The sequence below is a fragment of the Rhincodon typus genome, chromosome 13, assembly GCF_021869965.1.
Source record: "Rhincodon typus isolate 14 chromosome 13, sRhiTyp1.1, whole genome shotgun sequence".
NCBI lineage: Eukaryota > Metazoa > Chordata > Chondrichthyes > Orectolobiformes > Rhincodontidae > Rhincodon > Rhincodon typus.
The window spans coordinates 71,872,192-71,899,469 of NC_063344.1; the positions used below are offsets into that span (position 1 = coordinate 71,872,192).

The 27,278-nt window shown below is 40.5% G+C and overlaps 1 protein-coding gene across 8 annotated transcripts in view; it reads right to left on the bottom strand.

Moving 5' to 3' along the window:
• The window catches only part of cep63 (centrosomal protein 63), a 96,455-nt gene that overhangs the window by 37,669 nt on the left and 31,508 nt on the right, over nucleotides 1–27,278 (bottom strand). For 7 of the 8 annotated variants that reach the window (XM_048604701.1, XM_048604706.1, XM_048604704.1 and 4 more), the window contains exons 6-8: nucleotides 26,236–26,349; nucleotides 13,116–13,370; nucleotides 2,412–2,557 (exon numbers count right to left, since the gene is read on the bottom strand). In XM_048604701.1, the coding sequence (XP_048460658.1) occupies nucleotides 2,412–2,557; nucleotides 13,116–13,370; nucleotides 26,236–26,349 (515 nt within the window). The remainder of the gene's footprint in view (nucleotides 1–2,411; nucleotides 2,558–13,115; nucleotides 13,371–26,235; nucleotides 26,350–27,278) is intronic. The other variant, XM_048604705.1, reaches the window with a different exon arrangement.

Genomic DNA, 27,278 nt, shown 5'->3' on the forward strand with positions numbered 1-27,278 from the left:
AGAAGCATCATTTGCTGACTCTTGCACAGCTACCTAGTCGAGGTACAGTTTGCCACTCAAAGTTTGATCCATCTTACATATGCTAGGCTCATAAGGGCAACACATTTGCACTTAGATAAACCTTGATCAGATCAGACAAAAATACTTTAAACCACGTCACACAGTGAACTCCTTTAAATCTATCAAACACTGTAGCCATAGTACAAGAGAAATGCTTAGGCAGAATGCTGGAAATTTTATAGAGTAGGTGTGGAAAAACCATTTCTCTCGATGGATTCCAGGTCTGAGGAAAGGTCACTTGACCCGAACAGTTAACTCTGATTTCTCTCCACAGATGCTGCCAGACCCTTTGAACGTTTCCAGCAATTTCTATTGTCATCTTCGTATCCACAGTCCTTTTGTTTTTGTTGTAAGACATGTTGATACGTAGCTTTTGATGTATTAGTTGAGCAAAAAATGTTTTCAGGGTACTGGACAAAATCCCTATACTTCAAATAGTGCCATGGGATCTTTTGTCTTTGCTCTGAAGGACCAGGCTAAATTATGAGTTCTGAATCTTGCAGCAGAGCTTGAAAAGGTGGTGTTAAAATGATTAGTGCTTAGTCACAATGGCAACAATACAAACGGTACACAAATACAATCAAAATGCAATGTTATGCTTTCATCACCAAGTGATTTCAGTTGGCTTTAATAAAGAAAATGTCAGAAAGAGCTGCATTTATATAAGACATTACAAGACCTCAGGGCATTGCAAGGTGCTACCTGAAGTGCTTCTGAAATGTTGTAATGTCGAAAATATGGTAGCCAGTTTATGCAGAGCAAGCTTCTGTAAATAGCATTGCAATAACGCCTAGTTAAATCTGTTTGAGTGATATTGCTTGAAGGAGAAACAATAGCTCAGGACACCTGGGAAACTGTACCTTTCTTTGAAGGAGTGTCACAAGATATTTATCCACCCTTTCAGCACCGAGATTTTATATTCAAGTCTGTAGAGTAGGGCTTGACCCAACAACTCAAAGATGGGAGTGCTACCACTGATCTATAGTTGACAATTGGCTCTTAGCTAATGTTAGTAGTAATATGTGATTATTTTAGTTTCTGTAACAAATGCCAGACTAGTTTACTCAATTACACTGTAATGACTAGGACCTTCCATTCATATGTCTTTAAATGTTCAGATCAATGCCAAAAAGGAATAGCCACACTGTATAGAATGCAGTTATAGGATGACTACTATAAAACAAAATGTACCATTTTTGAACAAGACCTTAGTGGGGCTGACAAAATACTGTGTGTATGCGTTGGTCTGCTCTCATGTTAGATTAATATAAGGCTTTGGATTGTGTGCCACAAGATTTGATTCACAATTTAAAGCACCTTAAAGATAGCAAAGAGTTGGGACTCTACATCTAATGGGCGGCACGGTGGCACAGTGGTTAGCACTGCTGCCTCACAGGACCGCGGACCCGGGTTCAATTCCAACCTTGGGTGACTGTCTGTGTGGAGTTTTCATGTTCTCCCCATGTCTGTGTGGGTTTCCTCCCACAGACCAAAGATGTGCAGGCTGGGTGGTTTGGCCATGCTAAATTGCCCATAGTGTTCAGAGATGTGTAGATTAGGTGAGTTATAGGGGAATGGGTTTGTGTGGACTTGTTGGGCAGAAGGGCTTGTTTCCACAATGTAGGGATTCTATGATTTTAGAGAGATGTTTCTTTTGTTTGTTTTATTCATTCATGGAGTGAGGATGTCATTGGCTATTTGCATTTATTGCCCATCCCTAATTGCCCACTGCAAAGATAGCACTGATCTGATTAACATCTCAAAGATTTTTATTGAATTGGATTGTGCTAATGTGGACAAGTCCTTTAAACTAAATAGGTTGAGGCACAACCTCAAATTAGTTAAGGTTAGATATCACAAAGTGAATTGCAGAATAGTTACAATGCAGACGGAGACTATTCAGTCCACAACGCATGCACCAAAGGCCCTCTTTCAGAGATAGGCAAATGCTTTTTGACTGATTGAGCTTCTTCAATCAGATGCAGAATTTGTCCGAGCAGGTTGGAAACCACCTTGTACCAGAGCTATGAACAGCGTGGAGTTAGGAAGATCAGAGTGATCCCCACAGCTAGTTTCATCACTTGAGGTTAGAATGGAATTTGCTCAATTTTTAAATCTAATCCCCTAATTGGCCTGGGCTCCTGACCTCGTTTTAATCCTCTCCCAGGCGACTGTAAACCTTCTGGGTATAAGGCAAGGAATATCTGTCCACTGGTGCACAAAATTCAGTATTTGGTAGACAGCAGATGAAGCACCAAGTCTTTTCTTGTCTAATATTCTTAGCCAATTAATGCTATCACACTGCCAAATACACTTTAATTAACAACATCCCCCTTGCAATAGCTGGTTACCTGGCAGTTTTCTCCTTAGCCTGCAGTAATTCATTACACCGGACCAACTCCTCGTACAGTTGTTTCTGCTGAAGATCTTTACTCTGAATTATATTTTCTTGTGCTTCGAGTTTACTCTTCAGTTCCTCATTTTCCTCCACTGATTTCTAGTAATCAAACAAAATGCAAAATCTAAATAAATCATAAGGTGAACTTCTTATAAAGTTAATAGTTTAAAGGTAGTGTAATAAAAATGATATGAGAAACATTACATGCAAGTTTGATTTCACGCAGGGACGGCACAGTGGTTAGCACTGCTGCCTCACAGCACCAGAGACCTGGGTTCGATTCCAGCCTCGGGCAGCTGTCTGTGTGGAGTCCGCACATTCTCCCTGTGTCTGCGTGGGTTTCCTCCGGGTGCTCCGGTTTCCTCCCACAGTCCAAAGATGCGCAGGCTAGGTGGATTGGCCATGCTAAATTCCCCATAGTGCCCGGGGATGTTCAGGTTAGGTGGGTTAGACATGGGAATGGGTCTGGGTGGGATGCTCTTCAGAGGGGTGGTGTGGACTTGTTGGGCTGAATGGCCTGTTTCCACACTGTAGGGATTCTATGAAAATCCCACTGATTTTCCAGATAAGAACATAAACAATAGGAGCAGGAATAAGCTGCACTGTTATTACCTTAGAGTTCAAAAATCTATTAATATCATTCTTGATTATGCTCAATGGCTAAGCATTTGCAAACTTCTGGCAAAGAATTTCAAAGACTTGTAATCCTCTGAAATGGCCTAGCAAGTACATCAAACAGCTACAAGATTTAAAGAAATGTAGCACTGTGGGTATCCCTACATCCAGAAAAAAGCTGAAGTAGTTCAGGAAAGTACCATCACTTTCTCCAGAGCAATTAGTGACGGGCAACAAATGCAATGTCCATAAAGCCATGGTGAATTAAAAAGAACTATAGCATTCAGAGAGTGAGGTGATCTTACTGAATCATTACATTGAGAGGATAGGATAGAGTAGATGCTGAGAGGCTGTTTCTGGAATCTGAAACTAAAAGACATAATGTTGCGAATTTCCTCTTGAGGGGCAAGCATGGCCATTTAGGATGGAGGTGGGAATCTCTTCAGTCAGAGGGCAGCTAGGAATCAAGCACATTGTTATGGGTCTGGAATCACATAGGCCAGACCAGTAAGGAAGGCAGATTTACCTATCAGTGACCAGATGAGTCTTTATGACAATTAACCATGGGTACATGGTCACCATTATGTTACCATGATCACTATTAATTCCAGATTTTTTTTTGGCATCAGCCTAAGGTTCCTTGTTATTTTATTTTGGTCACCCTGTCATATATTGTTAAACTGGTAAGTCTGCAAAGAAGATTTACGAGAATGTTGCCAGGACCAGTTGGCCCGAGTTATAGGGGTAGGTTGGTCAAGATAGGACTTTATTCCTAGGAACATAGGAGAAAGACGTGTATAAAACCATGAGGGGCATAGATAGGATGAATGCAGACAGTCTTTTTCCAAGGGATCGGGAATTGAAAACTAGAGGCCATGGGTTTAAGGAGAGAGGGGATAGATGTAAGAAGGACCCGAGGGGCAATTTATTCAGGCAGACAGTGGTGCATATAATGGAATGGGCTGTCAGAGAAAGTGGTTGAGGCAGGTACAATAGCAACATTTAAGAAACATTTGGATAGTACGTGCGTGGGAAGTGTTTACAGGGATATAGACCAAATGCGGACAATTGAAACTAGCTGAGTGTGCACCATGATCAGCATGGACCAGTTTGGGCTGAAGGGCCTGTTTCCATGCTGTATTACTCTATTCCTGTATCACTAGTTCAGTGACATTATGTCACTAGTTCCCCTATATAGGCACGTTCTATTCAATCTTTCCTCATAAAATAATCCTCTCATTCCAAAAATCAATCAAGTAAACCTTTGTCATACCCACTTGAAGGGAATACCTTTTCTTGGGTACAGAAACAAAATTAACACAGTATTTCAGGCACAGTACTTCAGCAGCATTCTGTACAATTGCAACTAGACATCTATACTCTTGTACTTCAATCTCTTGCACTAGATGACAATCTGACACTTAATTTCCTAACATCTTGCTATAATTGCAAGCTAACTTTGTTTCTCGGAAAAAAATCCTTCTGAGCCTTCAACATTTAATAGTTTCTTCACCATGAAAATGTCAATTTTTCTGTTCTCGCTACCAAAACTTCTCATTTCTCACATTATATGACATTTGCTACTTTTTGCCCCATTTATAGTCTTCTTCAGAACCTTTAAATCCACCTCACTGCCTACTTTCATAGAACATACAGCAGTACAGCACAGTACAGGCCCTTCGGCCCACGATGTCGTGCCGAACTTTTACCCTAAACCTAAGGTCTATCTAACCTCCACCGCTACCTTATACTATCATCCATATGCCTATCTAATAGCCGCTTAAATGCCCCTAATGAAGCTGACTCCACTACCCTCTCCGGCAATGCATTCCACGCCCCGACCACTCTCTGAGTAAAGAACCTACCTCTGACGTCTCCCTGATATCTACCTCCTTTCACTTCAAAACTATGTCCTCGTAAAAACTACCTCCACCCTAGGAAAAAGTCTCTGGCTGTCTACTCTATCTATACCTCTGATCATTTTGTACACCTCTACCAAGTCACCTCCCATCCTTCATCGTTCTAAAGAGAAAAGCCCTAGCTCTCTCAACCTTTCCTCGTAAGTCCTTCCCTCCATTCCAAGCAACATCCTGGTAAATCTCCTCTGCACCTTTTCTAACACTTCCACATCTTTCCTGTAATGAGGTGACCAGAACTGGACACCAGTATTCCAGATGTGGCCGAACCAGACTTTTGTGTAGCTGGAGCATAACGTCACGGCTCTTGAACTCAATCCCTCTATTAATGAAAGCTAACACACCATACGCCTTCTTAACAACTCTATCCACCTGGGTGGCAGCTCTCAGGGAATAGGAATTTCCTGCCTAGTTTGCATCATCTGCAAAATGTGGACGCACTCCACCCAGTTCCTTCATCCATTATTCCTTAATGAGATGTGGGCATCACTTGCAAGACGAGGTGTCGTTGATCTGAGAGAGTTTCTGGGCCACTTGAGAGGGCAGTTAAGAGGCAAGCTCATTGCTGTGGGTTCAGTCATGTGTGGGTCAGATGAGGTAAAGGGAAGCCTATTTCCTTCCCTAAAGGATATCAGTGAACCGGGTGGGTTGTTACAACAATTAATCATGGCTCCATCAGCATTATTATTGAAAGCAGTTTTCAATTTCAGATGTTATAATTGAAGTTAAATTCCATGAATTACCAGAGTGTGACTTGAACCCATATCTCCAGAAGATTAATCTCATCTTCTGGATTACTAATCCAGTGACATTACTGCTATGCCACCATCTCTCTCTTCATTCAAGACTTAGATTGTAAATAGCTGTGGCTATAATACTGATCCTTGCATCTTCTAGGTGTTAACCTATCAATCTAAAATTTCTCCATTTACTTAAAATTTATTTTGTTATTCAATCCTTTACCCATACTTATATGCTACCCTCAACCACATAACCCTTATCTTGTGAAACAATCTTTTAGGTGGCACCTTATTTAATATCTTTTGAAAATCCAGATATACTACATCCCCAATTTCCATGCTAATTGTGTCTTCAAAAATGAATTAACAGATCTGCCGAACACAATTTTGTTTTCTGAAGCCATAATCATATTATGATTTTCTAAATGTCTTCATTATTAATGAATTTCCAAATTTTTCTGTCAACTGATGTCGGATGAACCAGCTCTGACGTTTTATTTTCTTTCCTTTCTTGAACAGCAGCACTGCATTTGTACCTTTGAAACTACAGGGACCGTTCAAAAATCTTGATCGGCAACCAGTATACTTGTCAGCTCTGCAACCACATCTTTTTAAAGGTTAGGATGTAGATAACCAGATCTGGGAGGCTTGACAGCTTTTAATTCTATTAATTACTGCAGTAGATTTACAAATATACAAACGGGGCGGCACAGTGGCTCAGTTGTTAGCATTGCTGCCTCACAGTGCCAGGGATGCCGGTTTGATTCCATTGTCAGGTGACTGTCTGTCTGGAGTTTGCACATTCTCCCTGTGTCTGCCTGGGTTTCCTCTGGATGCTCCAGTTTCTCCCACAGTCCAAAGATGTGCAGGTTAGGTAGATTGGCCATGCTAAATTGCTTATAATGTCCAGGAATGTGTACATTAGGTGGATTAGCCATGGGAGATGCAAGTGTAGGGTCGAGGAGTGGATCTGGGTGGGATACTCTGCAGCGATTCGGTGCAGATTCAATGGACTGAATAGCCTGCCTCTGCACTGTAGGGATTCTATGATTCATATGAATTTGGAGCTGATGTAGGCCATCTGGCCCCTTGAACCTGCTCGATTGTTTAATAGACTGTGATGAATCAGTTATGTTTTGAATGGTGCATTCCTGTATACCTCTGACAGATTCTTGTTACACAGGAAAATCAAAATTTAATCACCCTCTGCCTTAAAAATCTTCAATAGCCCCACTTACTCTGCAGAGTTCCAAAGTTGCACAGCCCTCAAGAAAAAAAATCTCATCTCTGTCCCTAAAAGAACAAATTTTCAAACAATGGCACCTAGTTCTGCACTCACCCACAAGAGAAAACATAATTTCCATATCCACCATGTCAAGATCTTATTCACTTCTATCAATGACTCCTTGCTCTTTTAAACTACACCGGAAACAAGCCCAGCCTGTCGAACATATCCTTATAACACAACCTGCTCATTCCAGGTGTCAATTAGTAAATCTCTTCTGAGCTGCCACAATGGATTTACATCCTTCTCTAACTAAGGAGGCCAAAACGGCACAGTATTCAAGATGTGGTCTCACCAATGCCATGCATAACAACGTGCAGGATAACAACCTTATTTTTTATGTTCAATTCCTCTCGTAATAAAAGATAGCATTCTATTAACCTTCTGAGTAATTTGCTGTACCTGCATACTAACATTTTGTGCTCATGTACAAGAACATCTAGATCCTTTGCAACTTCGAATTCTGCAATTATTTGTCCATTTAGATAATGCACTGCTTTTTTATTCTTCCTGTCAAAGTAAACTTTCATTTTCCCACATTATACTCCATCTGCCAGATTTTTGCATGCTCTCTCAACCTATCTATATTATTCTGCAACCTCATTTCATCTTCAACACATTCTTTCCTTTTTTGTATTATCTGCACTTAGTTACAACCTTTTTAGTCCCCGATCTAAGTAAACAACATCAAATTATAAAAAAGTTGAAGTCTCAGCACAGATCCTTACAGGAGCCCACTCGTCCTATTCTGCAAATCAGAGAAACAGGCCCATTTATGCACACTGCAGTGAGCCAGATAATTTTTTTCTATCTTCCAGATAATTTTCTATGCTAATATGTTACTACCTGCAGAATGTACTTCTGCTTTGTCAATAAATGTTCAGGAGGCGGCAACGGCCTAGTGGTATTATCACTGGACTGTTAATCCAGAGACCTGGATAACATTCTGGGGACCCAGGTTCGAATCACCAGATGGTGGAATTTGAATTGAATAAAAATATCTGGAATTAAGCATTTAATGATGACCATGAATCCATTGTCGATTGTCAGAAAAACCCACCTGGCTCACTAATGTCCTTTAGGGACGGAAACTGCCATCCTTACCTGGTCTGGCCTACATGTGACTCCAGGCCCACAGCAATGTGGTTGACTCTGAACTGCCCTCTGGGCAATTAGGGATGGACAATAAATGCTGCCTAGCCAGCAACATCCTCATGCCGTTAACGAATAAAGAAAAGAGTTATGATAGATGAAAGTATATACCATGATGTTTGTTCACAGCAACTACAAGCAGTCACAATCCTTGGATAATCCCACTAATGAGGGAATCAAAAAATATGTCCAATACTTTCACCAGCAGCAACAAACCCACTTTTTGTAACAGAAACACCTCTACAGAAACAAATAAACTGCCTTCCAAAAGGTATTACATTGCTTACTTCAATGGCCCTTCCCGGTCTTTACAAATCTTTGACCTTTGAGTGTTAAAAACTGCTGGTAAATAATTGCGTACAGGTATGATTTACCAAGATACCAAAATCCAAACCCCACTGCTGTCATAATGATGGAGAAATTTGGCGGGCAAGATAAATCAGTGAGGAACCAGGAGCTACATTTTACCAAGAACATATCATTACAAAAGTGAAAAAGAGACCAATCTCTCAGGTCTATTCCACTATTCAGACCCCAATTCCATAAGCCTCAAGAAAAGTCTATCAAGCTGGGATTTGACATTTTCAGCTCCCCTCCAGCGAAACAGCAGAAACTTGTCAGGAAAAAAAATCAGGAAGGAGAAAAGGAAAATGAAAGAGAAACCGTCTACATCAATGTGAAATTTGAACTTATTGCTTTAACAAGATATTAAAATCATATGTTATCAACATTCATAAACACAAAATTAAAAAATTAAGTCTAGGATCATTAATAATCATGATCTGAAGGTTTTAGATACTGGGATCTGTAATAAAGATTGCTCAACAAAATAATGAGTCAAGATTAATCATTTTTGTAGGACATCACATAAAGCCTGTTAATATGAAAAGGTAAAAAAAAACATTAATATTATGGAAGCCTTTCATACCTCAACTTTGTAGCAACATGAAATCACAGAGGCACACTCGTCAGTAATTACACAGGGATTTGGATCAAACTAGAAAGCTCACAAACCTGGCATGCTCTCAAAAGATATAAAATCTTAAAATCATTTTAAAATTTAGTGGAGTTTTCTTATGTATAAAACTCAAAATCAGGAACTGTGCTCAGAATAACATGTTTACAAAAACTTGCATTTACATTGTGACTTTCCAACTTCAGTCGTCACTTGTGCTGCTAACAATGCAGTCAGCAAACTTCCATAAATAGCAATGTGTTTGTTAGCAATCATCTCTTTCAATGAGTTCTTTCAGGGGTAAGCATTGGCCAGAATATTGGGAAGAACTCCACTGCTGTTTCAAGTTAGTGCCACAAGATGTTTAACATCCACCAAAAAAGCAGATGGGGCTTTAGTGTAATGTTACATCTGAAAGACAGCACATCCAACAATGCAGCATTCCCTCGTTATTGCACTAACTACGTCAGGCTGGGCATTGTATTTTAAATTACTGGAGGTGAAACTATGACCAACTGACATGTGGCTGACACATACAAGATGACTCCTGAAGCTACATTACAATGAACATAGTTCTGGTTCCTACAGGGATACGTTTCCAATGGTAGCACAATCCTTCAGTATCATCACTTGATATCATTCTTCATCCATAAGCCGAACTTCAACCGTGAAGGGCAATGAAACCAACTGTGCATTCATGTTCTACAGAAGCCATTGCATAGAGTTACTAGGCCCATGGCAGAGCTTGACCGAAAGGGCAGATATAGGTAAAAGTAATGTTGAATGGTGGAAAGGAGTTGAGGACACCAATTTAATAGCAAACGTCATAGAAGTGACAGTCCAAAAAATAGCTGAACAAATCCAAAAGGTCCCATTTTCAGTGGAACTATATGACTACAAACCATCTAAGTATCCAAGGTTTGGTAGTGGTGGTGGGTTGGTTGAGGTTTAACATCAGTCAAGATTCCTACTCACCATTCATCAAAGCTTGTTGCAAAGCTATGAGCATAGACACCTGGTGAGAACAGTGAGAGACTTGCGATGTGATGACTTAAACAGCTTGCTACTCATTACATAGATTCTTACATGACAAGTAACCATGTGGGCAAGGTAACAAACTATAATCATCATCCATTTCTTATAGGCTTATATAGGTCTGTAAGCTGTAAAAAAACAGGTAGAGAATAAAAGAAGTAACTATCCAAAACAATAATGCAGGATTAACTAAAGTATTACATCGAATTCTGGGCACTGCACTTTAGGATGTGAAACCTTTAGAGAGAGTGCAGGTTGATTCCAGGAATGACGAATTTCAGTTAGGTGGGTATTTGGAGAAGCTAGAGTTACTCTCCTTAGAAAAGGTTGACAGGAGATTTATTAAGGTGTTCACAATCCTGAGGGGTCTAGAGTAGAGTTTTGAGAGAAAAAATTGTGTCATCTGCAAGCTTGGAGATATTACATTTAGTTCCCTCATCTAAATTATTAACATATATTGTGAACAGGTGGGGTATCATTAGTCACTACCTGCAACTTGGAAAAGGACTTGTTTACTCTCTTTGTTTCCTGCCTGCCAACCAGTTCTCTATCTATGTCAGTACATGACCTCCAGTCCCATGTGCTTCAACTCTATGACTCTAATTTTACATGTTAATCTTTAATGTAGGATCTTAATGAAAGTCATCTGAAATTCTAAGTAAACTACATCCACTGGCTTCTCCTTATCAACTATTTTAGTTACATCCTCAAAATATTCCAGTAGATTTGTCAAGCATGATTTCTCTTTCATGGGATCAAGGATTGTGTCACACATCAGATCCAAGCTTGTTGGTGAGACAGAAACCAAGACATTTTTCTTTGTAAATAGAGTTTATTGCCTACTCAGTCTTTTAACTCCTCCATTCCAGTTCTAGAATATTAGTCCGAGACTCTGGATTACTAGTCCTGTGATATTACCACTTTTCCAACAAAACTGGCTTTAAAGTGTTATATTAGTATACATTATTGTTCTGTGCATGCAACAAGAAAATACAGGAATAAAATAGCAGAATGCCCGACTCACCTTCAGTTTTAAAGGATCAGCCCAAACTACTCTCATTTCTTTGTTACCCTATCAGACACACATCCCTTTATTTTGTCTCAAGTGAGAAATTTTAACCATTTGTTTGTCAAATCTGTGTGTGACACTTACAATCAAGATGCTCACACATTTTGTGATATCTTTGGAGCAAGTAGGACTTAAATCCTGGTCTTCTGGTTCAGACATAGGATCTTCACCATTGTGCTACAAGATCTTGTGGTGACTCATATGCTTGGAAAAGCTTGCATTTTTTGCTTGTGCAATTTTCCTTTAAGACCAAAGTGGGCGAGGGATATCCTGAGAAAGAGTTAATTGATTTGCTGATTATGACAATAGGATCTAAGAAATACCTCAAGGCCAGGAGGTTTTAAGTCCCATCTATGCCAGTGGTATGTCATAACATATTTAAACAAGTTAAATAAAAAAAAATGCCTGTATGTTTCCTGGATTTACTTCAGAGGATGAACAGCCAAGAAGCAAAGGGTAAATTGATAGATAATTATACCCTGTGTTTTCTGTTTGGGATATCAAAACACATTGCTGCTGTTTCCACTTTGCCAGAGCCCACTAGACTGCTTAAGGGGTCAGACAATGGACTCTCTTGAAAATTCTGTGTCATCAGGGACCGATATGACTCAAGTCAAGAGATCTTTTGTAGACATCGACCTTGACAACGTTAACTGTGTCCAAGGACTTTGGATGGATAGGGCTGTTGGTGAATGTGTTTCAAGGGCCAAAGTAGGAAGTCACAGAGCCCTCAGTGTAGAGGCCTAGATGGATAAAATGCAAAACTGCAAGTGGTCCTACAGTTATGCAGAAAGTAAATGCAAATCCTTGTAACTACATGTTTGTGGCATTGATTACTAAAGTGACATCTACCTATTTATTGGAAAAGTCCTGATAAGTATGGTTTAAATTGTGTTGCTTTTAGTGGTTTATTACAGTAGAAGTTTTTAAAAATTGAAATTTTGTCCATCAGTTTTCTTTCCTCCATCGGGGTCATAGAGACCTCTCTCCTTTTGAATGTTATCAATTGCTCAGTTGACAGCCATTACACAAACTAAGTATCAAATAAGGTTATTGCTCAAAATGTCAGTACATCGAGTTGCCTTGAATTATAAACCTATCTGCAAATTCAACAAAAACGGCTTTGGATATTCAACCTGATATGGATCTCCAATAATTCCAAAGAGTTGGAACTTATCTTGCCTTAGCTTTTGCTCCACTAAAACACTTCTTAAATGTAACTTGCTTAACCACTCCAATTCAATAACATTGTAGATGTATACCACTCTTAACATTTTGAGCCAGAAAGAATATAAGTCTTTGCATAGCTTCTAGCATTGAAACTGCAGTAAGTATCCTGCAGTAACTGTTTGGATTCATATTTTAGGGTTATTACCATCGCGATCATCATTGCCATATAATAATACACCTTGAGAGAACACAAACAGTTCTAGATTTGCATCCTACTGCTACCAAATGTACATGCCTGCAACATTAAAAAAGGCTGTTCAGCCCTTTCTATCCACTGGATGCTACTTGAAAGCAAAATGTTTCTTATTACTCCAAACCTATAATAATGGAAACAAAAGATTTCTGGCACAGAAGGAGGCCATTAGACCCAATATCAGGGAGCAATACTCCTTGCAACAAAATAGTGCACTGGACTATGGCTTGCTCCATAATATAACTGCCAATCAGAAAATTACCCACATTCAATCAATTTCAGGCTTTGGACATAGCTTTCTTTAAAATACTTCAACAGCTCCTTTTTATTGATTTTAAAACCCACTATCATCCATTTGTTCCTGTGGGGGTTCAAATTTGATTTCAATTTGTTAATACATTTTACAGTACCTCAATTTTTCACAAAGGGAATTAACTTTAACTACAATTAAACTTGAAGGCTCCAACCTGTATGAGTTGCTGCAAATGTTGCAGCTCTTCCTGCAAAAGTTGTTGTCCCGATTTAAACTGCTGGTTCGCAGCCTCCAGTTCATCCACGGTCATATTCAGCCTCTCCATCGTCATGTCGTTTGCACAGATTGTGTCATTGGCTCGCTCCAATTGGCTCCTCAGGTGCTGCATTTCTGATTGGCTGGTTAGCTCAGTCTGTTCGATAAGCTGTTTCTGACCACTGAGCTGAGTCTGATATTTTACAGTCTGTTGCTGATGAAGGACACAAACACAGAAACAGGAGAAGGCCTCAGAACAAATGCAGGCAAGAGCAAGTGCACAGATGGAATTGAAATTATACCAGCTGGGCAATTAAAATAATCACTATATTCAGGTCAAATCACAGCAAGAATGCTCCATGCAGTCCAATGAGTCAGACGGCCCACATCACTTAGAATGTATACTGGAAAGGCTTGCAGCAAGGTTTCGTTTAAAGGAAAATAAAGTATTCAGAACCTGTCTCCACCAAAAAAAGTTAAGTCCATTTTATTCTGTCACATGTTGAAATCACAAGTATAAAGGTTTCCTGGTTGGTGGCGAGGTGCAGCAGAGCAGGACGTCTAGATGGTGTTTGGGAGCTGAATCAATGATGGGCTGTTGTACTGCAGCTTCTCTGAAAAGCCAATTCAACAGAGAAACAGCAGCACCAGAGTTAAAATGTACGTGTAAGTGTTTGCAGCACTTGATCACCAGAGGTCTTTTTCATTCTGGTCATCACACTGAAACCTAGATGTTCCGTGCCTAAGTGAACTTGTGTTTTCTTTTAGATGAGCACATGAATGGCCTATTTAATTTTAAATGTGCTTTTAATTTTAAACTCCTTCAAACGTTGCTCATGAATGTCCCTCATGAAGTTTGAGCAATCAGCAAGTTTTGAAACTGCCTTCTGAAATTTTGGAAATCTCAAGCTTTCTATGGCACAGCAAGGGAATTAAGTATAACCCAACCTTTAATTTAGCCTCCTTATCTTCTAACATTGGCAGACAGGGACAAGGGACCTGGTGACCTATGTAGTCCGTTGTGCTGAGTATGAGGAACACTTCTGAATATTTTTCTGACACAAGTTTCAGCTTCCATCTTTGCTCTTTTCTTTGTCCACAACTCTGCTTACTGCTATTTCCAAGACTTCAGGCCTTGTCCATCATTTAAACCATGTTTTCTGCCAATGGAAAATTCATATTGTGGCTGCTGAAATTTTGCTCTGCTATTCAATTGCTTCATGTTTAAAGAAGCCTGTTGTCTAGAGCTGCCCTGTTTTTCCTGTTACCTGCTGAGGTTCAAAATTTTCGGATTGGTTTCTCAGCTTCACTCAGGTAGATCCTGGAAAAAAGGCTCTCTTTTCCTGGACTGAAAGTCATTTCTCTGCTTGCTTCTGAGCTTGAATTTGACTTCTACTTTCACCATTGCTTTTTACTGAGCCTTCACTCACTGTTGAACTTCCTCTATTCCAGTATCTGATCTGCTTTTGTGCAATCAGTTTACTCTTCGTCCACTGGGAATTTTTCATTAGCTCTGATCTGTTGCTTTAGACTCCCATTCTGTTTCAGATTCTGTATTGTTGTTTTCCATTTACTGTAGCTGCTGACCGCAGTCACCTTTCTGGGTTGAAGAAGCTACTCTCACTCCTGTTGTTAGTGCTGACCTGATGTGCTTCTCAGCCCCTTACAGTTACTTTCATGTCCGGCTCCCTCAACTGCACCCATGCTGGTTAAGAAAGATTTAAAACCAAGGCCTGTTATTATTGCTTTTAAATCCCTCCATGTCTCACCCAACCCTCTCAGTGTAACCTCCACCAGACTATGGCCCTTCAAGATATTTTCCCTCTGCTAATTCTGATCTAAAGCATCATCAGCTCAAGCACTTCCTCCTTGTTGGTTGAGCCTTCAGGCTCTAAGCTCTAGATTTCTCTGCTTCTCTTTTTACTGTAAAGGCAATCCTTAAGACCCATGTTGCCTGACCTAATATTTCACGTAACTATGTGTTGGTTCACAATACGGTTTTCCTTTCACATAGAACATTCCAAATACATCCAGCTAATAATTTTTTTCTTCAGGGTCCCTTTCAGCCTCTTCATTCCTGTGCTCTCATATTCTCAGTACCCAGTCATGCCCATCTTTCATTTTAACCCTTCTTAGCTCCCTAATTCCTACCCAAATCCACCAGATGTCCCTAGTCTTCTGTGCCATCCATAGCTTGAATTGATTCATACTGACCCCTCTATGTTGACCTTGGGTCTTCTGTAGAGTCTCATCAAGGAACCTATCACAATAGGACCCTTATGTAAGGAAAGGTGCACTGGCAATGGGGGCAGTCAGAGAATATTCACTAGGCTGATCCTAGGTATGCAGAAACAGTATTAGGAGGAGTGGTTGAGTAGGTTGGGCTGTACACCTTGCAGTTTAGAAGAATGAGAGATGACCTTACTGATATATGCAAGATTCTTACTATATTGGAAACGGTAAATGCAGAGAGGTTGTTTTCCCTTGTGGGAGAGTCTAAGATCAGACGGCCTAATCTCAGAATGAGTGGTCACACATTTAAGATAGAATAAAGAGGAACTGTTTCTCTCAGACGGTAGTGAATCTGTGGAATTCTTCACCACAGAGGGTCAGTGAGGCTGGGTCATCAAGGCCACAATAGACAGATTTTTTTAACCAGTCAGGGAATCAAGAATTTTAGAGAAAAGGCAGGAAAGTGGAGTTGAGTATCATCAGATCAGCCATGACCTCATTGAATGGCAGAAACTCAATGGGCTGAATGACGTATTTCTGCTCATATGTCTTATGTTCTTGTTTGATGTTATCTATGGTTGACCATGATTGGCTTTATTCCCTTTCTAGAATCGTTGTCTCTCACTGAAATATATCTTTGCCGTGAGTCATGAAGCATTTCTGAAGCGTCTGCCATTTTTTCCTCAACCATCTTTGCTGTTCAACACCTTTCCACCTTTCCCAGTCCACTCCAGCCAGCTCAGCCCACATTCCTTTGTAAATTAACTTTATTAAGTTTAGCACAGTTGTTTCTGACCAAGTTCCTCCCTCTCAAACTGAATGCTAAATTCTATCATCTTATGGTCACTGCTTCTTTAGGGATCTTTCACTCTGACATAATTTCTTAAACTGCCTCATTACACATCATCTGATCTAAAATAGCCTAAACCCTGCTTGGATCTGCAATATATTATTCTAGGAAACTGTCCTGAATACACAACAAATTCTTCTCATGGCTACCCTAATGCACATGATTAAAGTCACCCATTACTACACTGCTTTTGTTTTACATGCCCTTATTATTTCCTGGTTTATTCTCTGTCCCACTGTCGAGCTACTGTTAGGGCCTATAGACCACTCCTAAGGGGCCTTCTTCCACTTCTTATCTCTTACCTCCAGCCATTTAGATTCTCAACGTTGCGATCCAAAATCATTTCTTGCTAATGCATTTATGCTACCTGATACACAATGCCACCCCACCACCCTTTTCTTTCTGCCTGTCCTTTCATAAAGTCACATATCCCTGAATATTTATTTCCTGGCTTTGATCTCCCTGTAACCACTTTTCCTTAATGATTAAAAGAACATACTCATTTAATCGGTATTTGTGCCATTAATTCATTTATTTTGTTCCAAATACTACACACATTGACTTCGTCTTTTTACCATTCTCCCCCCGCAACAAATTCCTTGATCCTATTTACTGCTGATTTGATATCTTCGTCCACTCTGTTCCTTCCTGTCCCACTATGGGTAATGTTATCTAAATAACTGTCCTGTAATAATGCCATTTCCTCTTCCTTTTAAAGCTTACATTTCCCCTTTCCAAAAAATCTTCACCTAGTCTAATTAGATTAAAGCCCTCTCTACAGCCTTAATTATTTAATTTGCCAGGACTCTGCTCCCAGCATGACTCCCTTCTACTCCAGTACAGGTTCCAGTGCCCAAGAACTGAGATGTATTCCTCCCAAACCATACTCTGAGCCACACATTTAACTTCTTGACTTCCTTTACCCAAGCCAGATGGTTAATGGCTTGGGTTGCAAGGCTGAAATTACTACGTTGTAGATTCCACTTTCTAATTTAGCTCCTCGCTGTTCAAATTCTTTCAGCAGAATTTCCTTTCTAATTCTACCAATGTACCCGGTACCAACGTGAATGACTACAGTTGGATCTCTTCCCTCCCTACTCCAAGATTTTCTCTAACCCCAAGAATGTCCATAAACACTGGCACTGGATAGGCAACCTTCAGGGATTCTTGCTCACAGTTACAGAGAATAGGATCTGTCCCCTACCATGACTACATTCCTATTTCTTCCTCCCGACTTGAATAGTTCCCTGTACCAAGTTTTTTTGGTCAGTTTGCTCATTCTCCCTGCAGTCCCAACTCTTGTCCACACAGCTTGCAAGAACGTCATAACCACTGGACAATTGCAGGGGCCGAGGCTCCTCAACTACAACCCCCCAGGTTCTATACGTGCCTCATCTGCAGGCACACCGTCCTTCTTGATCACAGACCAATCTTGAATACTTACACTGAAGGGTATGACTGACCTATAGAGTAAAGTGTTTAGGTAACTTTCTCCTTCCCTGATGTAGTGGAATGTCGGCGGCTCAGACTCCAGTTTCTCAACCCAGATCCGAAGTTCCTCAGGCTGCAAACACTTGCTACAGATGTGTTCACTCTGGATCATGTTGGTGTCCAGCAACTCCCACATGTTGCAGCAATAACACATAACCCATTCAGCCATCATTATTACATTTGATTTAATTTATAAATTAATGACTCTAAATTTCTTGATCTTTACACTTTACCATAATGGTTTGTTTCTGTAAAACATAAAGGTCACTAATATCAAGCTTTGACTTAGCGGCTATTTTTAAGAAAGACAAGCAAAAAAAAAAGTCTTAAACATAAACTGAAGTCTTTAATTTTACTTTCAATTCTATAACATTCACCAGTTCTATTCGCCTCAGTTTCTTTCCCTGCATTCACAAGCTGTGGTTTGCGGCGTCACTCTGCAGCTGATCTCACGCAAATCGGCCTCTCAGACTGGCCTTTCATCCTTCCCCACTAACCTCTCATTCTGGAGACTTTACTTCTTGCAGTAACCTTACTGAAAGCATCTCTTTCTCCTTTTGCATTGAATTCCCACTTTAGACTAAATTTCCGAGATTATATAAACTCGTTCAACCCTCATCTCCTGCTGCTGCAATTTCCACACACTGGCTGTGCTCCTTATTCACCATGATACTAAGCAGCTGTTGATCTGTTCATACCCTCATCTTGACCAAAGTAGAACCTCTATTCTCTCCCTTCCTGATTGTAGCTTCCTGTATTACTCATCTTCATTTCAAGCCTTAGGCATGCAGACTAGGGCATACTTCGCACAAAATCTACTTGGTCATCCATCACCAGATCTATTTGGGCCACAACAATCATTATCAGGCTTCCCTTTCCTCCACAAAACGGTTGACTGCTCTAGAGTCATCCAGACAGCAAAGATAACCCCAATTTATTACATCAAAATCTTCCATCTCCTTAAAGCCCCTTTCTACATCCACATGCAACAAGAGCAGGATGATTAGGATTGAGATCATTTGCTGAGCTACCCCTTCCCTTGCTCAGCAAACTAAACAGAAATCATGTCCCTTGCCCTGACATGACTTGTTTGTTCAAATTCTCTCTTTGCATCTTTCCAGGCCCACTTCATGTTTACATTACTCGAAAGTCCATATACTCACTTCTGCCCTGTATTAAGATAAAATTAACAACTAACCCAGCGCCAATGGCTACTTGGGAAGGAAAATTCCAAATTTTCCTTCACGAATAGAACTGATTCTGAGCGCAAGACTTCTGAAATTTTAGACTATGGCTCTTGGTCTTTGAATCACCAACCAGTGGAAAGAGTTTCATGTATCAATCTGACCAGTTCCTCTTAATATTTTGAAAACTTTAATCTGATCATGCCATCTGCTATTTCACTCTACCAATATGCTCTGTCCCTTTCAATGATCAATAGAGTTGCATGCGAACTCCCATGTCCTTCTATCCCTGGATACTTTTATGAACTATGCCATTTTGTCTATATTGATTTTCCATGTCCTTCCAGCTAAAAGGCATCACCACAATTCCATCTGCCACTTGGCTGCCTACTTTGTCAGCTCATGTCCCTTTACAGTCAATGGTTTCTTCCTCACTATTTGCCACAGTCTTCAAGTTTGACATCGCTGCAACTTTTGAAATTTTAGTCTAATGGTCAAGATGTCTATAAGAACGTGCAAATTTTCAGCTATTGACCAATATAGAGTAATGTAAAATCAAAATATTATGTAAAACACAGTTACAATCTGCAACTGAATAATGCCTTTGCACCTTCTGTGCCCACCCTCTGATCCCAGTCCACCTGAAGACTATACTTGATGTTGAATCCATGTTAGATGAGATTGGCTAATCTAACTTTATTGCTTAGAACATTTCTTTAAAAGGTATTTTTCTAAACTGGGGCTGATAAACTGTTGCATTTCAGTGCTGTCAGACAAAGAATATATATTAATTTAGTTGAGCTTATTAAATTGAATGAAGGTAGGGTTCAAGGCTTCAGCAATAACAAATATTTCGAATACTTTATAATTTTATACATATTGTGGTTCGTTCTAGACAAGGCTGCCTGGGTTCATGTCTCACCAGAGGTGTGTACTAACATCTCTCAACAGGTTGATCAGAAAAAAAGTCTACATTCTATTGATGAATAATGAATTAAAAAGGTTTTGGTTAATAAGAACTTTAAATACAGATGTGGATAACCCACCGAGTCTGTCATTAATAGAACTTCTGGTTTCAGGAACGTAGGGAAATCAGTTTTAGAGGAAGCTGGAGTAATAAGTAGTCATAAAGGGAGAGGGTACTAGAATTAGTTTCACATAAAGGGACATTGGGATACACAATGCATTATACAAAGCAATCCTTTGCTTTGCCAGGCACAGCCTTTAAAAAGGGGGAACTCAAACACTCGAGGGGTAAATTTTGGACCAGACACAGTCAACATGAAGCTGGTTCCAGCACAGTTATGCCCCACTGAATGGCCATCTCGTGTACTGCAATAGTTGTGACTCACTACCAAAGGAGGACTACTACACTCACTTTCCATAATGCTTCCCCATTCAGCAGTTCAGCTCATGTTACCCTGTAACTAAAGGGTGTGCAGACTTTTGCAAAAGAACTACTCTTCCGATTGAATGCTCTTTCCAAATCCCATTTACTTGTTCTCCTGTTCCTACCTGCTCTTTACTGCTCACCGACTGAAAGTGTCATTTGCAGTACTTAACATAACCTTAAAACAATTTGATAATCGATAGCCTCAGGCATTTAATGTTCTACAAGGAATCTTTTTAGGAACAATCCAGCACTTAATCATGTCAATGAGTTGCATTTTCAAGCAGAATCAGACATGGGCCAGGCAACCATTATTCAAGCTATCACTGTTCTCTCCCCTTCCATTTAAGCAGCTAATCAAGAATTAATGCAATTCCATTTTAAAGACTTCACTGCAGCAAACAATTCTCAAATTAATTACACGGCTGTAAAAACATTCTGTCTCAATGACAAGTTATGGCTTCAAAAGTTTAAAAGTAAAAGGTATGCTATTAATGTTGTAAATAAAGGGTCAAGGAGATACAGAAGGAAAAAAAGCCCTTTTGGCCCATCACATCCACGCTGGCCAACAGCCAGCCAAGTATTCAAATTCCATTTACAACACTTGGCCCATAGCCTTGTTAGCCATGGCATTACAAGTGCACATCTAAATCCTTCTTCAACGTTATGAGGGTTTCTGTCGCTATCACCCTTACAGGCAGTGAGTTCCAGATTCCCATCACTCCCTGGGCAAAAAAGTTTTTCCTTACATCCTATCTGAATCTGGCCCTTACTGTAAATCTATGCCCACTGGTAAGTGATCCCTCCATCAAAGGGAAAAGTTTCTTCCTGTCAACCCTGTCTGTGCCCCTCAATTTTACACATCTCAATCATGTCTCCTCTCAACCTCCTCTGCTCAAAGGAAAACAACCCCAAATTTTTCGTCATAACTGAAACTCTGCAGCCCAGCAGCATCCCGATAAATTTCCTCTGCACCCTCTCCAGTGCTATCACATACCTCCGATAACCGACAACCTATCCTGGACTTCCCATGTAGATGTGACAGTCAAGAAGGCACAACAGCACTTCTTCTTCCTCGGGCAGCTCAGGAAATTTGGCATATCCATAAGGTCCCTCACCAACTCCTACAGATGCACCACTGAAAGCATACTGTCCAGCTGCATAATGGCCTGGTATGGCAACTGCTCTGCCTAGGACCATAGAAACCACAGAAGGTGGTGTGCACAATCCAGACCATCAAGGAAGCCAATCTTCCATCCATGGACTCTATTTACATGGCTCCCTGCTGTGGAAAGGCTGCCAACATCAAAGACCCATTGCACCCTGGTAATGACCTCCTGCAACCTCATCCGTCAGGCAGAAGATACAGAAGCCTGAATGTCAGACCAGCAGGCTCAGGAACAGCTTCTTCTCAGCCATTATTAGACTGATGAATGGACTCTCTAACCTCAAATAATGCTGATCTTGCTAATGTTGATCTCACTAACGATGATCTCACCTAGCGCACGCCCTGGGCAATGTAGCCTGTGTGCCTCTGTCTAAGTCTTTTTGATCTGTACATCCTTGCTTCCTATGATCTGCCTGTACTGCTCATAAACAAAGCTTTTCACTGTACTTTGGTGCAAGTGACAATAAATCAATTGATCGATCAATCAATCAATACAACATGGATTCCAGAAGTGGACACAATACTCTAGCTGCCGCCTAACCAATGTTTTATACAGTTCCAATAATCTACCTGCTCTTGAACTCTGTGCCTTGGTTAATAAAGGCAAATATCTTACCTGCCTTCTTAACCACTTTATCCACCTGTCCTAATAACTTAAGGGACCAGTGGACACGCATGTCGAGGTCCTTCTGGTATTTAGTGCTTCCCAGGCACCTACCATTCATCATGTATTCCTTTGTTTTATTTGTCCTGCCCAAGTGTATCACCTCACACTTACCCAGATTAAATTTAATTGGCCACTGATCAGGCCATCTATATCCTCCTGTAATCTAAGACTATCCTCCTCATTATTTACCATCTCACCAATTCTCATTTCATCCCAAACTTACTTATCAACCTTTCTACATTCATACAGTGCAGACTGGGCCCTTCGGCCAACTGAGTCTGCACAGACATAACTACCACTAAAAGGGGGTTGATCCCAATTTCCTGCACTTGTCCCATATCATTGAACGTTATGATATTTCAGGTGCTCATTCAAATATATTTTTAAAAAGGTTGTAAGGTTTTCAGGCCTCCACGACCTTCCCAGGGAGATATTCCAGCCACCCACCAATGGCTGAGTGAAAAAGTCTTTTCCCAAAGCCCCTCTGAATCTCCTGCCCCTTACCCTACAACTACGCCCTCACATGACTGACCCCTCAACCAAGAGGAACAGCTGCCTTCTATGCACCCTGTCCATACTCCTCATAACCTTATACACCTCAATCATGTCCCCCTCAGTCTTCTCTGCTCTGAAGAAAACAATTCAAGCCTAGTTAGTCTCTCCTTATTTCTCCATCCCAGGCAGCTTCTGGTGAACCTCCTCTGTATCCCTTCAAATGCTATCACATCCTTCCCATAATGAGGCAACCAGAACTGCACACAGTATTCCAGTTGTGGCCTGACAACTCCAACATTACGTCCGTGGTCTTATGCCACGATTGATGGTAGCAAGTGTCCCATATCCTTCTTAACTATCTTATTCACATGCCTTTTACTACTACCCTTTGTTTCCTATTATTAAGCTACTTTCTGATCCATCTTGCCAACTTTCACTCAATTCCATGAGCTTTAATCTTCTCAATTAGTCTTCCATGTTGGGCCTTGTCAAAAGCTTTGCCAAAATCCATATAAACTACATCAACTGAACTTCCCTCATCCACACACAATCATATATTTAAAAAATTACAACAAATTCTTTAGGCATGACCTCCCTCTGACAAAGCCATGCTGACTATCCCGAATTAACCTGTGCCTTTTCAAGTGGGTAACAATTCGCTCCTTCAAAATTTTCTCCAATACTTTCCCTCCCACTGACATAAAATTTGCGTCAAGAGTCCCTGCAGTTTTCTGCTTCCCACAGCAGCTTGGGATGCATTTCATCCAGGCCAGGGAACATTTCTGTTTTTAAACCCGATGGAGACTCAAATATCTCCCCCTTTCCTATGTCAAATCGTGCAAGTTCCTCACAGTACCTTTACCTGAATTCTATAGCTACCTTCTCTTTTTTCCAGAGTGAAGACCGAAGAGAAGTATTCATTCAACACCCTTCCAATATCCTGCAGCTTCACATATAGGTTTTCCCCTTGGTCCCTAATGGGCCCTACTCTTTCCCTTTCCCTGATTAACCTCTTCCCTTTAATTCATGGCTAAACCATTTACATAAAGTTCCAACACTGATCCCTGTCGGAATCCACTGGACATAGGCTTCCAGTCAGAAAAATACCCCTCAACCATCACCCTCTGCTTCCTGCCACTCGGCCAATTGTAGATCCAATTTGCCAAATTTCCTTGTATCCCATGGGCTCTTACCTTTTCTATCAGTCTCCTTTGTAGGACCTTCGCAAAAGTCTTGCTCAAGTCCAAATAGATATCAAAAGCATTGCCCTCATCTGCACCCCTGGTCAGCTCTTCGAAAAATTCAATCAAGTTGGTCAGACATGAAATCCTCTTAACCAAATCTTGCTGACTGTTCTTGATTTCTCCTGACTCTCCGTGTGCAGATTAATTTTCTCCACCATTGAGGTTAGACTGACTGGCCTATAATTTCTTGGTTTATCTATTGCTTCTGTCTTGAATAACAGTACCACATTTTCTGTCCTCCAGTCTTCTGGTACCTCTCCTGTGGCCAGAGAGGAATTGAAAGTTTTTGCATGTGTTCCTGCTATTTCCTCCCTTGCCTTACCATTGCTATGGATGCCCTATATCTGGACCTGAAGATTTATCTACTTTTATGCCTGCCAGACCACTCAGAATCTCCCCTATGTCTATGCTAATTTCTTTAATTGCATCACAAGCCTTCTCTCTGATTTCTATACCTAAACTGTCCCTCTCACCAGTGAATACCAACACAAAGTATTTGCTCATAATCAGCTGTTCACACCATAAATCATATTACAATCACTATTTTTAGCAAACTTCAGGATTTCCAGATATTTAGCCTTGGTGGAATTCATACAAGAAATTGACATTAAATCAGATCTGGTTCACTCTACATAAATGATCAGGAAGTTAGAATGGAATTAGGCAAAATATCCAGTTAATTAAATAATTTGTTTTTTTTTGTTTTTCAGTGAAAAGCCTGCAACATGAACATTGTTTCTCTCTCTCTCTCCACAGATACTGCCTACCTGCAGTGTAGTCACAGCATTTTCCATTTTATTTGCCAAATTCCCAGCATCCACAGTATTTTGCTTTTGTGTCTTTCTATTTAGTGCTGCCTCTTGCTTACTAATTTATAGTTTATTTACATGGGATAAAATTGATATGAATAGCTTGGATGAAGAGACTAAACATATGTTTTCTAAAGTTTAATGATAACACAACTATAGGTAGGAAGCTGAGATGTGAAGAGGGCATTAGTAGGGCTACAAAGGGATAAAAGGTAGGTTAGGTGAGTGGGCAATGATCTAGTTAATGAAATATCAAGTGGAAACATGTGAAATTGTCCATTTTGAAGAAGTGTAATAATGAAATGGAGCGAGATTATAGAGCTCCATGAAGCAGAGAGATCTGGGTGTCCTAGTGCCTGAATCACAAAAGTTTGGTGTGCAGGTGCAGCAAGTAATTAGAAAACCTAACACAATGTTGTTACTTACTGTGAGAGGAATTGAACAGAAAAGTAGGGAAGTTAGACTTGAGTTATACAGGGCAATAGGGAAACCACATCTGGACCACACTGTACATTTTTTTTTTAATTCAAGGAAAGATGTAAATGCATTGGAAGCAGTTCAGAAGTTTAGGAGACTAATGCAAGATATGGTCAGGTTAACTAATGAGGAAAGAATTGACATGCTAGGCTTTTATCGGTTATCATTTGATAATGAGCAGTAAATCTAAATCCCTTACCCCTTAAAAGGAATTTTCTTTTCTATTCATTTGTGGGATGTGGGCATCACTGGCTGGCCAGCACTTCTTGCCCATCCCTAGAGAAGGTGGTGGTGAGCTGCCTTCTTGAACCACTGCAGTCCTCCAGCTGTGGGTTGACCCACAATGCTATTAGGGAGGAAATTCCAGGATTTTGACCCAGCGACACTAAAGGAATGGCGATAGATTTCCAAGTCAGGTGGTGAGTGGCTTGGAGGGGAACTTGGATATGGTGGTGTTCCCATGTATCTTCTGCCCTTGTCCTTCTAGAAGGAAGTGGTCGTGGGGTTTGGAAGGTGCTGTCTGAGGATCTTTAGTGAATTTCTGCAGTGCATCTTGTAGATAGTACACAGCTTGCGTGTCGGTGGTGGAGGGAGTGGATGCTTGTGGATGTAAATCTGAGGGTCATTAGCTTATTGCAGAAAACAGTGATACTGAGCTTTAAAGAATAATTACTGTTGGCCCAACATTCTTCCATCTATGTATTATTACAGTGAAGTACAGCATCTCAACTGGCAACCATTACTCTGACATTCATTGCAAGAAACAGCAAATACAGCAAACAATAGCATAAATTATCCCAAACTCTGGACTATGTGTATGCGAGATGCTGGATGCTTAGGAGCCATCTCCAAACCCTTCTATGTTCGAATAAGTGGAAATCACAAGAGGAAGAAGAGTTTTCATGTGTCCCGAGTCCTGAAATGAGGACTGCCTTGTGATTGTTTCTAGCACATAATTTGTTGCATTCTATTTATTTTCTTTTCAAATGATTGAAGTGCATAAGATGCCAAAGGTAGTTTCAAATATGCACGAGGTTGTTTTATGTAGCCAAAAACTGTTTGAGGGTAATACCTGAATAGTTTTGCACTGCTCTGCCAGCAGTTTTCTCTCTGTATCCAGTGATGCCACCTGCTGTTGATAACAAAGCCTCTGTTTCTCCCATTCCAATGATTTCTCTCGAAACTCCTAGAATCAAAAATGCTTTCAGCAAGATTCAGTAAATGAGAAAAAGAGTCACACCCAAATGAAAAGAACCTACAGAGACAATCCAACAAACACGAGCCTTGAAAATATTCATTCTTCAACATTTTTGAAGTATAAACAAATTGGTAATAAAACCTGAAACATTCAACTTCTGAATTGTTGGTGGTGCCAAGTTTAGAATGTGATGTTAATCCAGGGCTCCTACTCCAAGGAGAATGTAACACATCTATTCCATTATTTGATTAGGAGCTCATCAATATTCATCTTCACACAATATCAAAAATACGCTGTTTCTGAGATCTTCCTGCATGCAAGTCGCCTATCATATTTCCTACATTTTAACAGTGACCATGCTTCAAAAGGCTTCACTGACTATAAAGTATTATTTGAAAACACAAGCTTTCGGAGTCTCAGTCCTTCTTCTGGTGTTAGTGAGAGAAGCAGTATCAAACACAGGATTTATAAGTAAAAGATCAATGGTTCACACCACTAATGAGAATGTAGTAAACAAACCTAAGATGCTGTTAAATCTTTAATCAGTTAGAAGGTTTCAATTGATTAATATGTATATGTAAATCCCCAAATTCCTTTCAAGTCACAGTCCTGAGAGAACTAAATGTTTTATCGGTACCCATGAGGATGGCCTCAAACAGGAGTTTGGGTTTATGTCGCACTACAGGTGACCCCACCACACTACAAGCTGCCCCTTCCCCCCCACCACCTCACTGTCATGCACACGACCCCTCCCCCCTTCACTGTCATCCACACTTCCCCTACCCCACTGACTGTCACGCACATTCCCCCTCCTCCCCTCACTGTCACGCACACACCCCTCACTGTCACGCACACTCCTCCTCCCCCCCTCACTGTCATCCACATTCCCCCTCCTCCCCTCACTGTCACGCGCACTC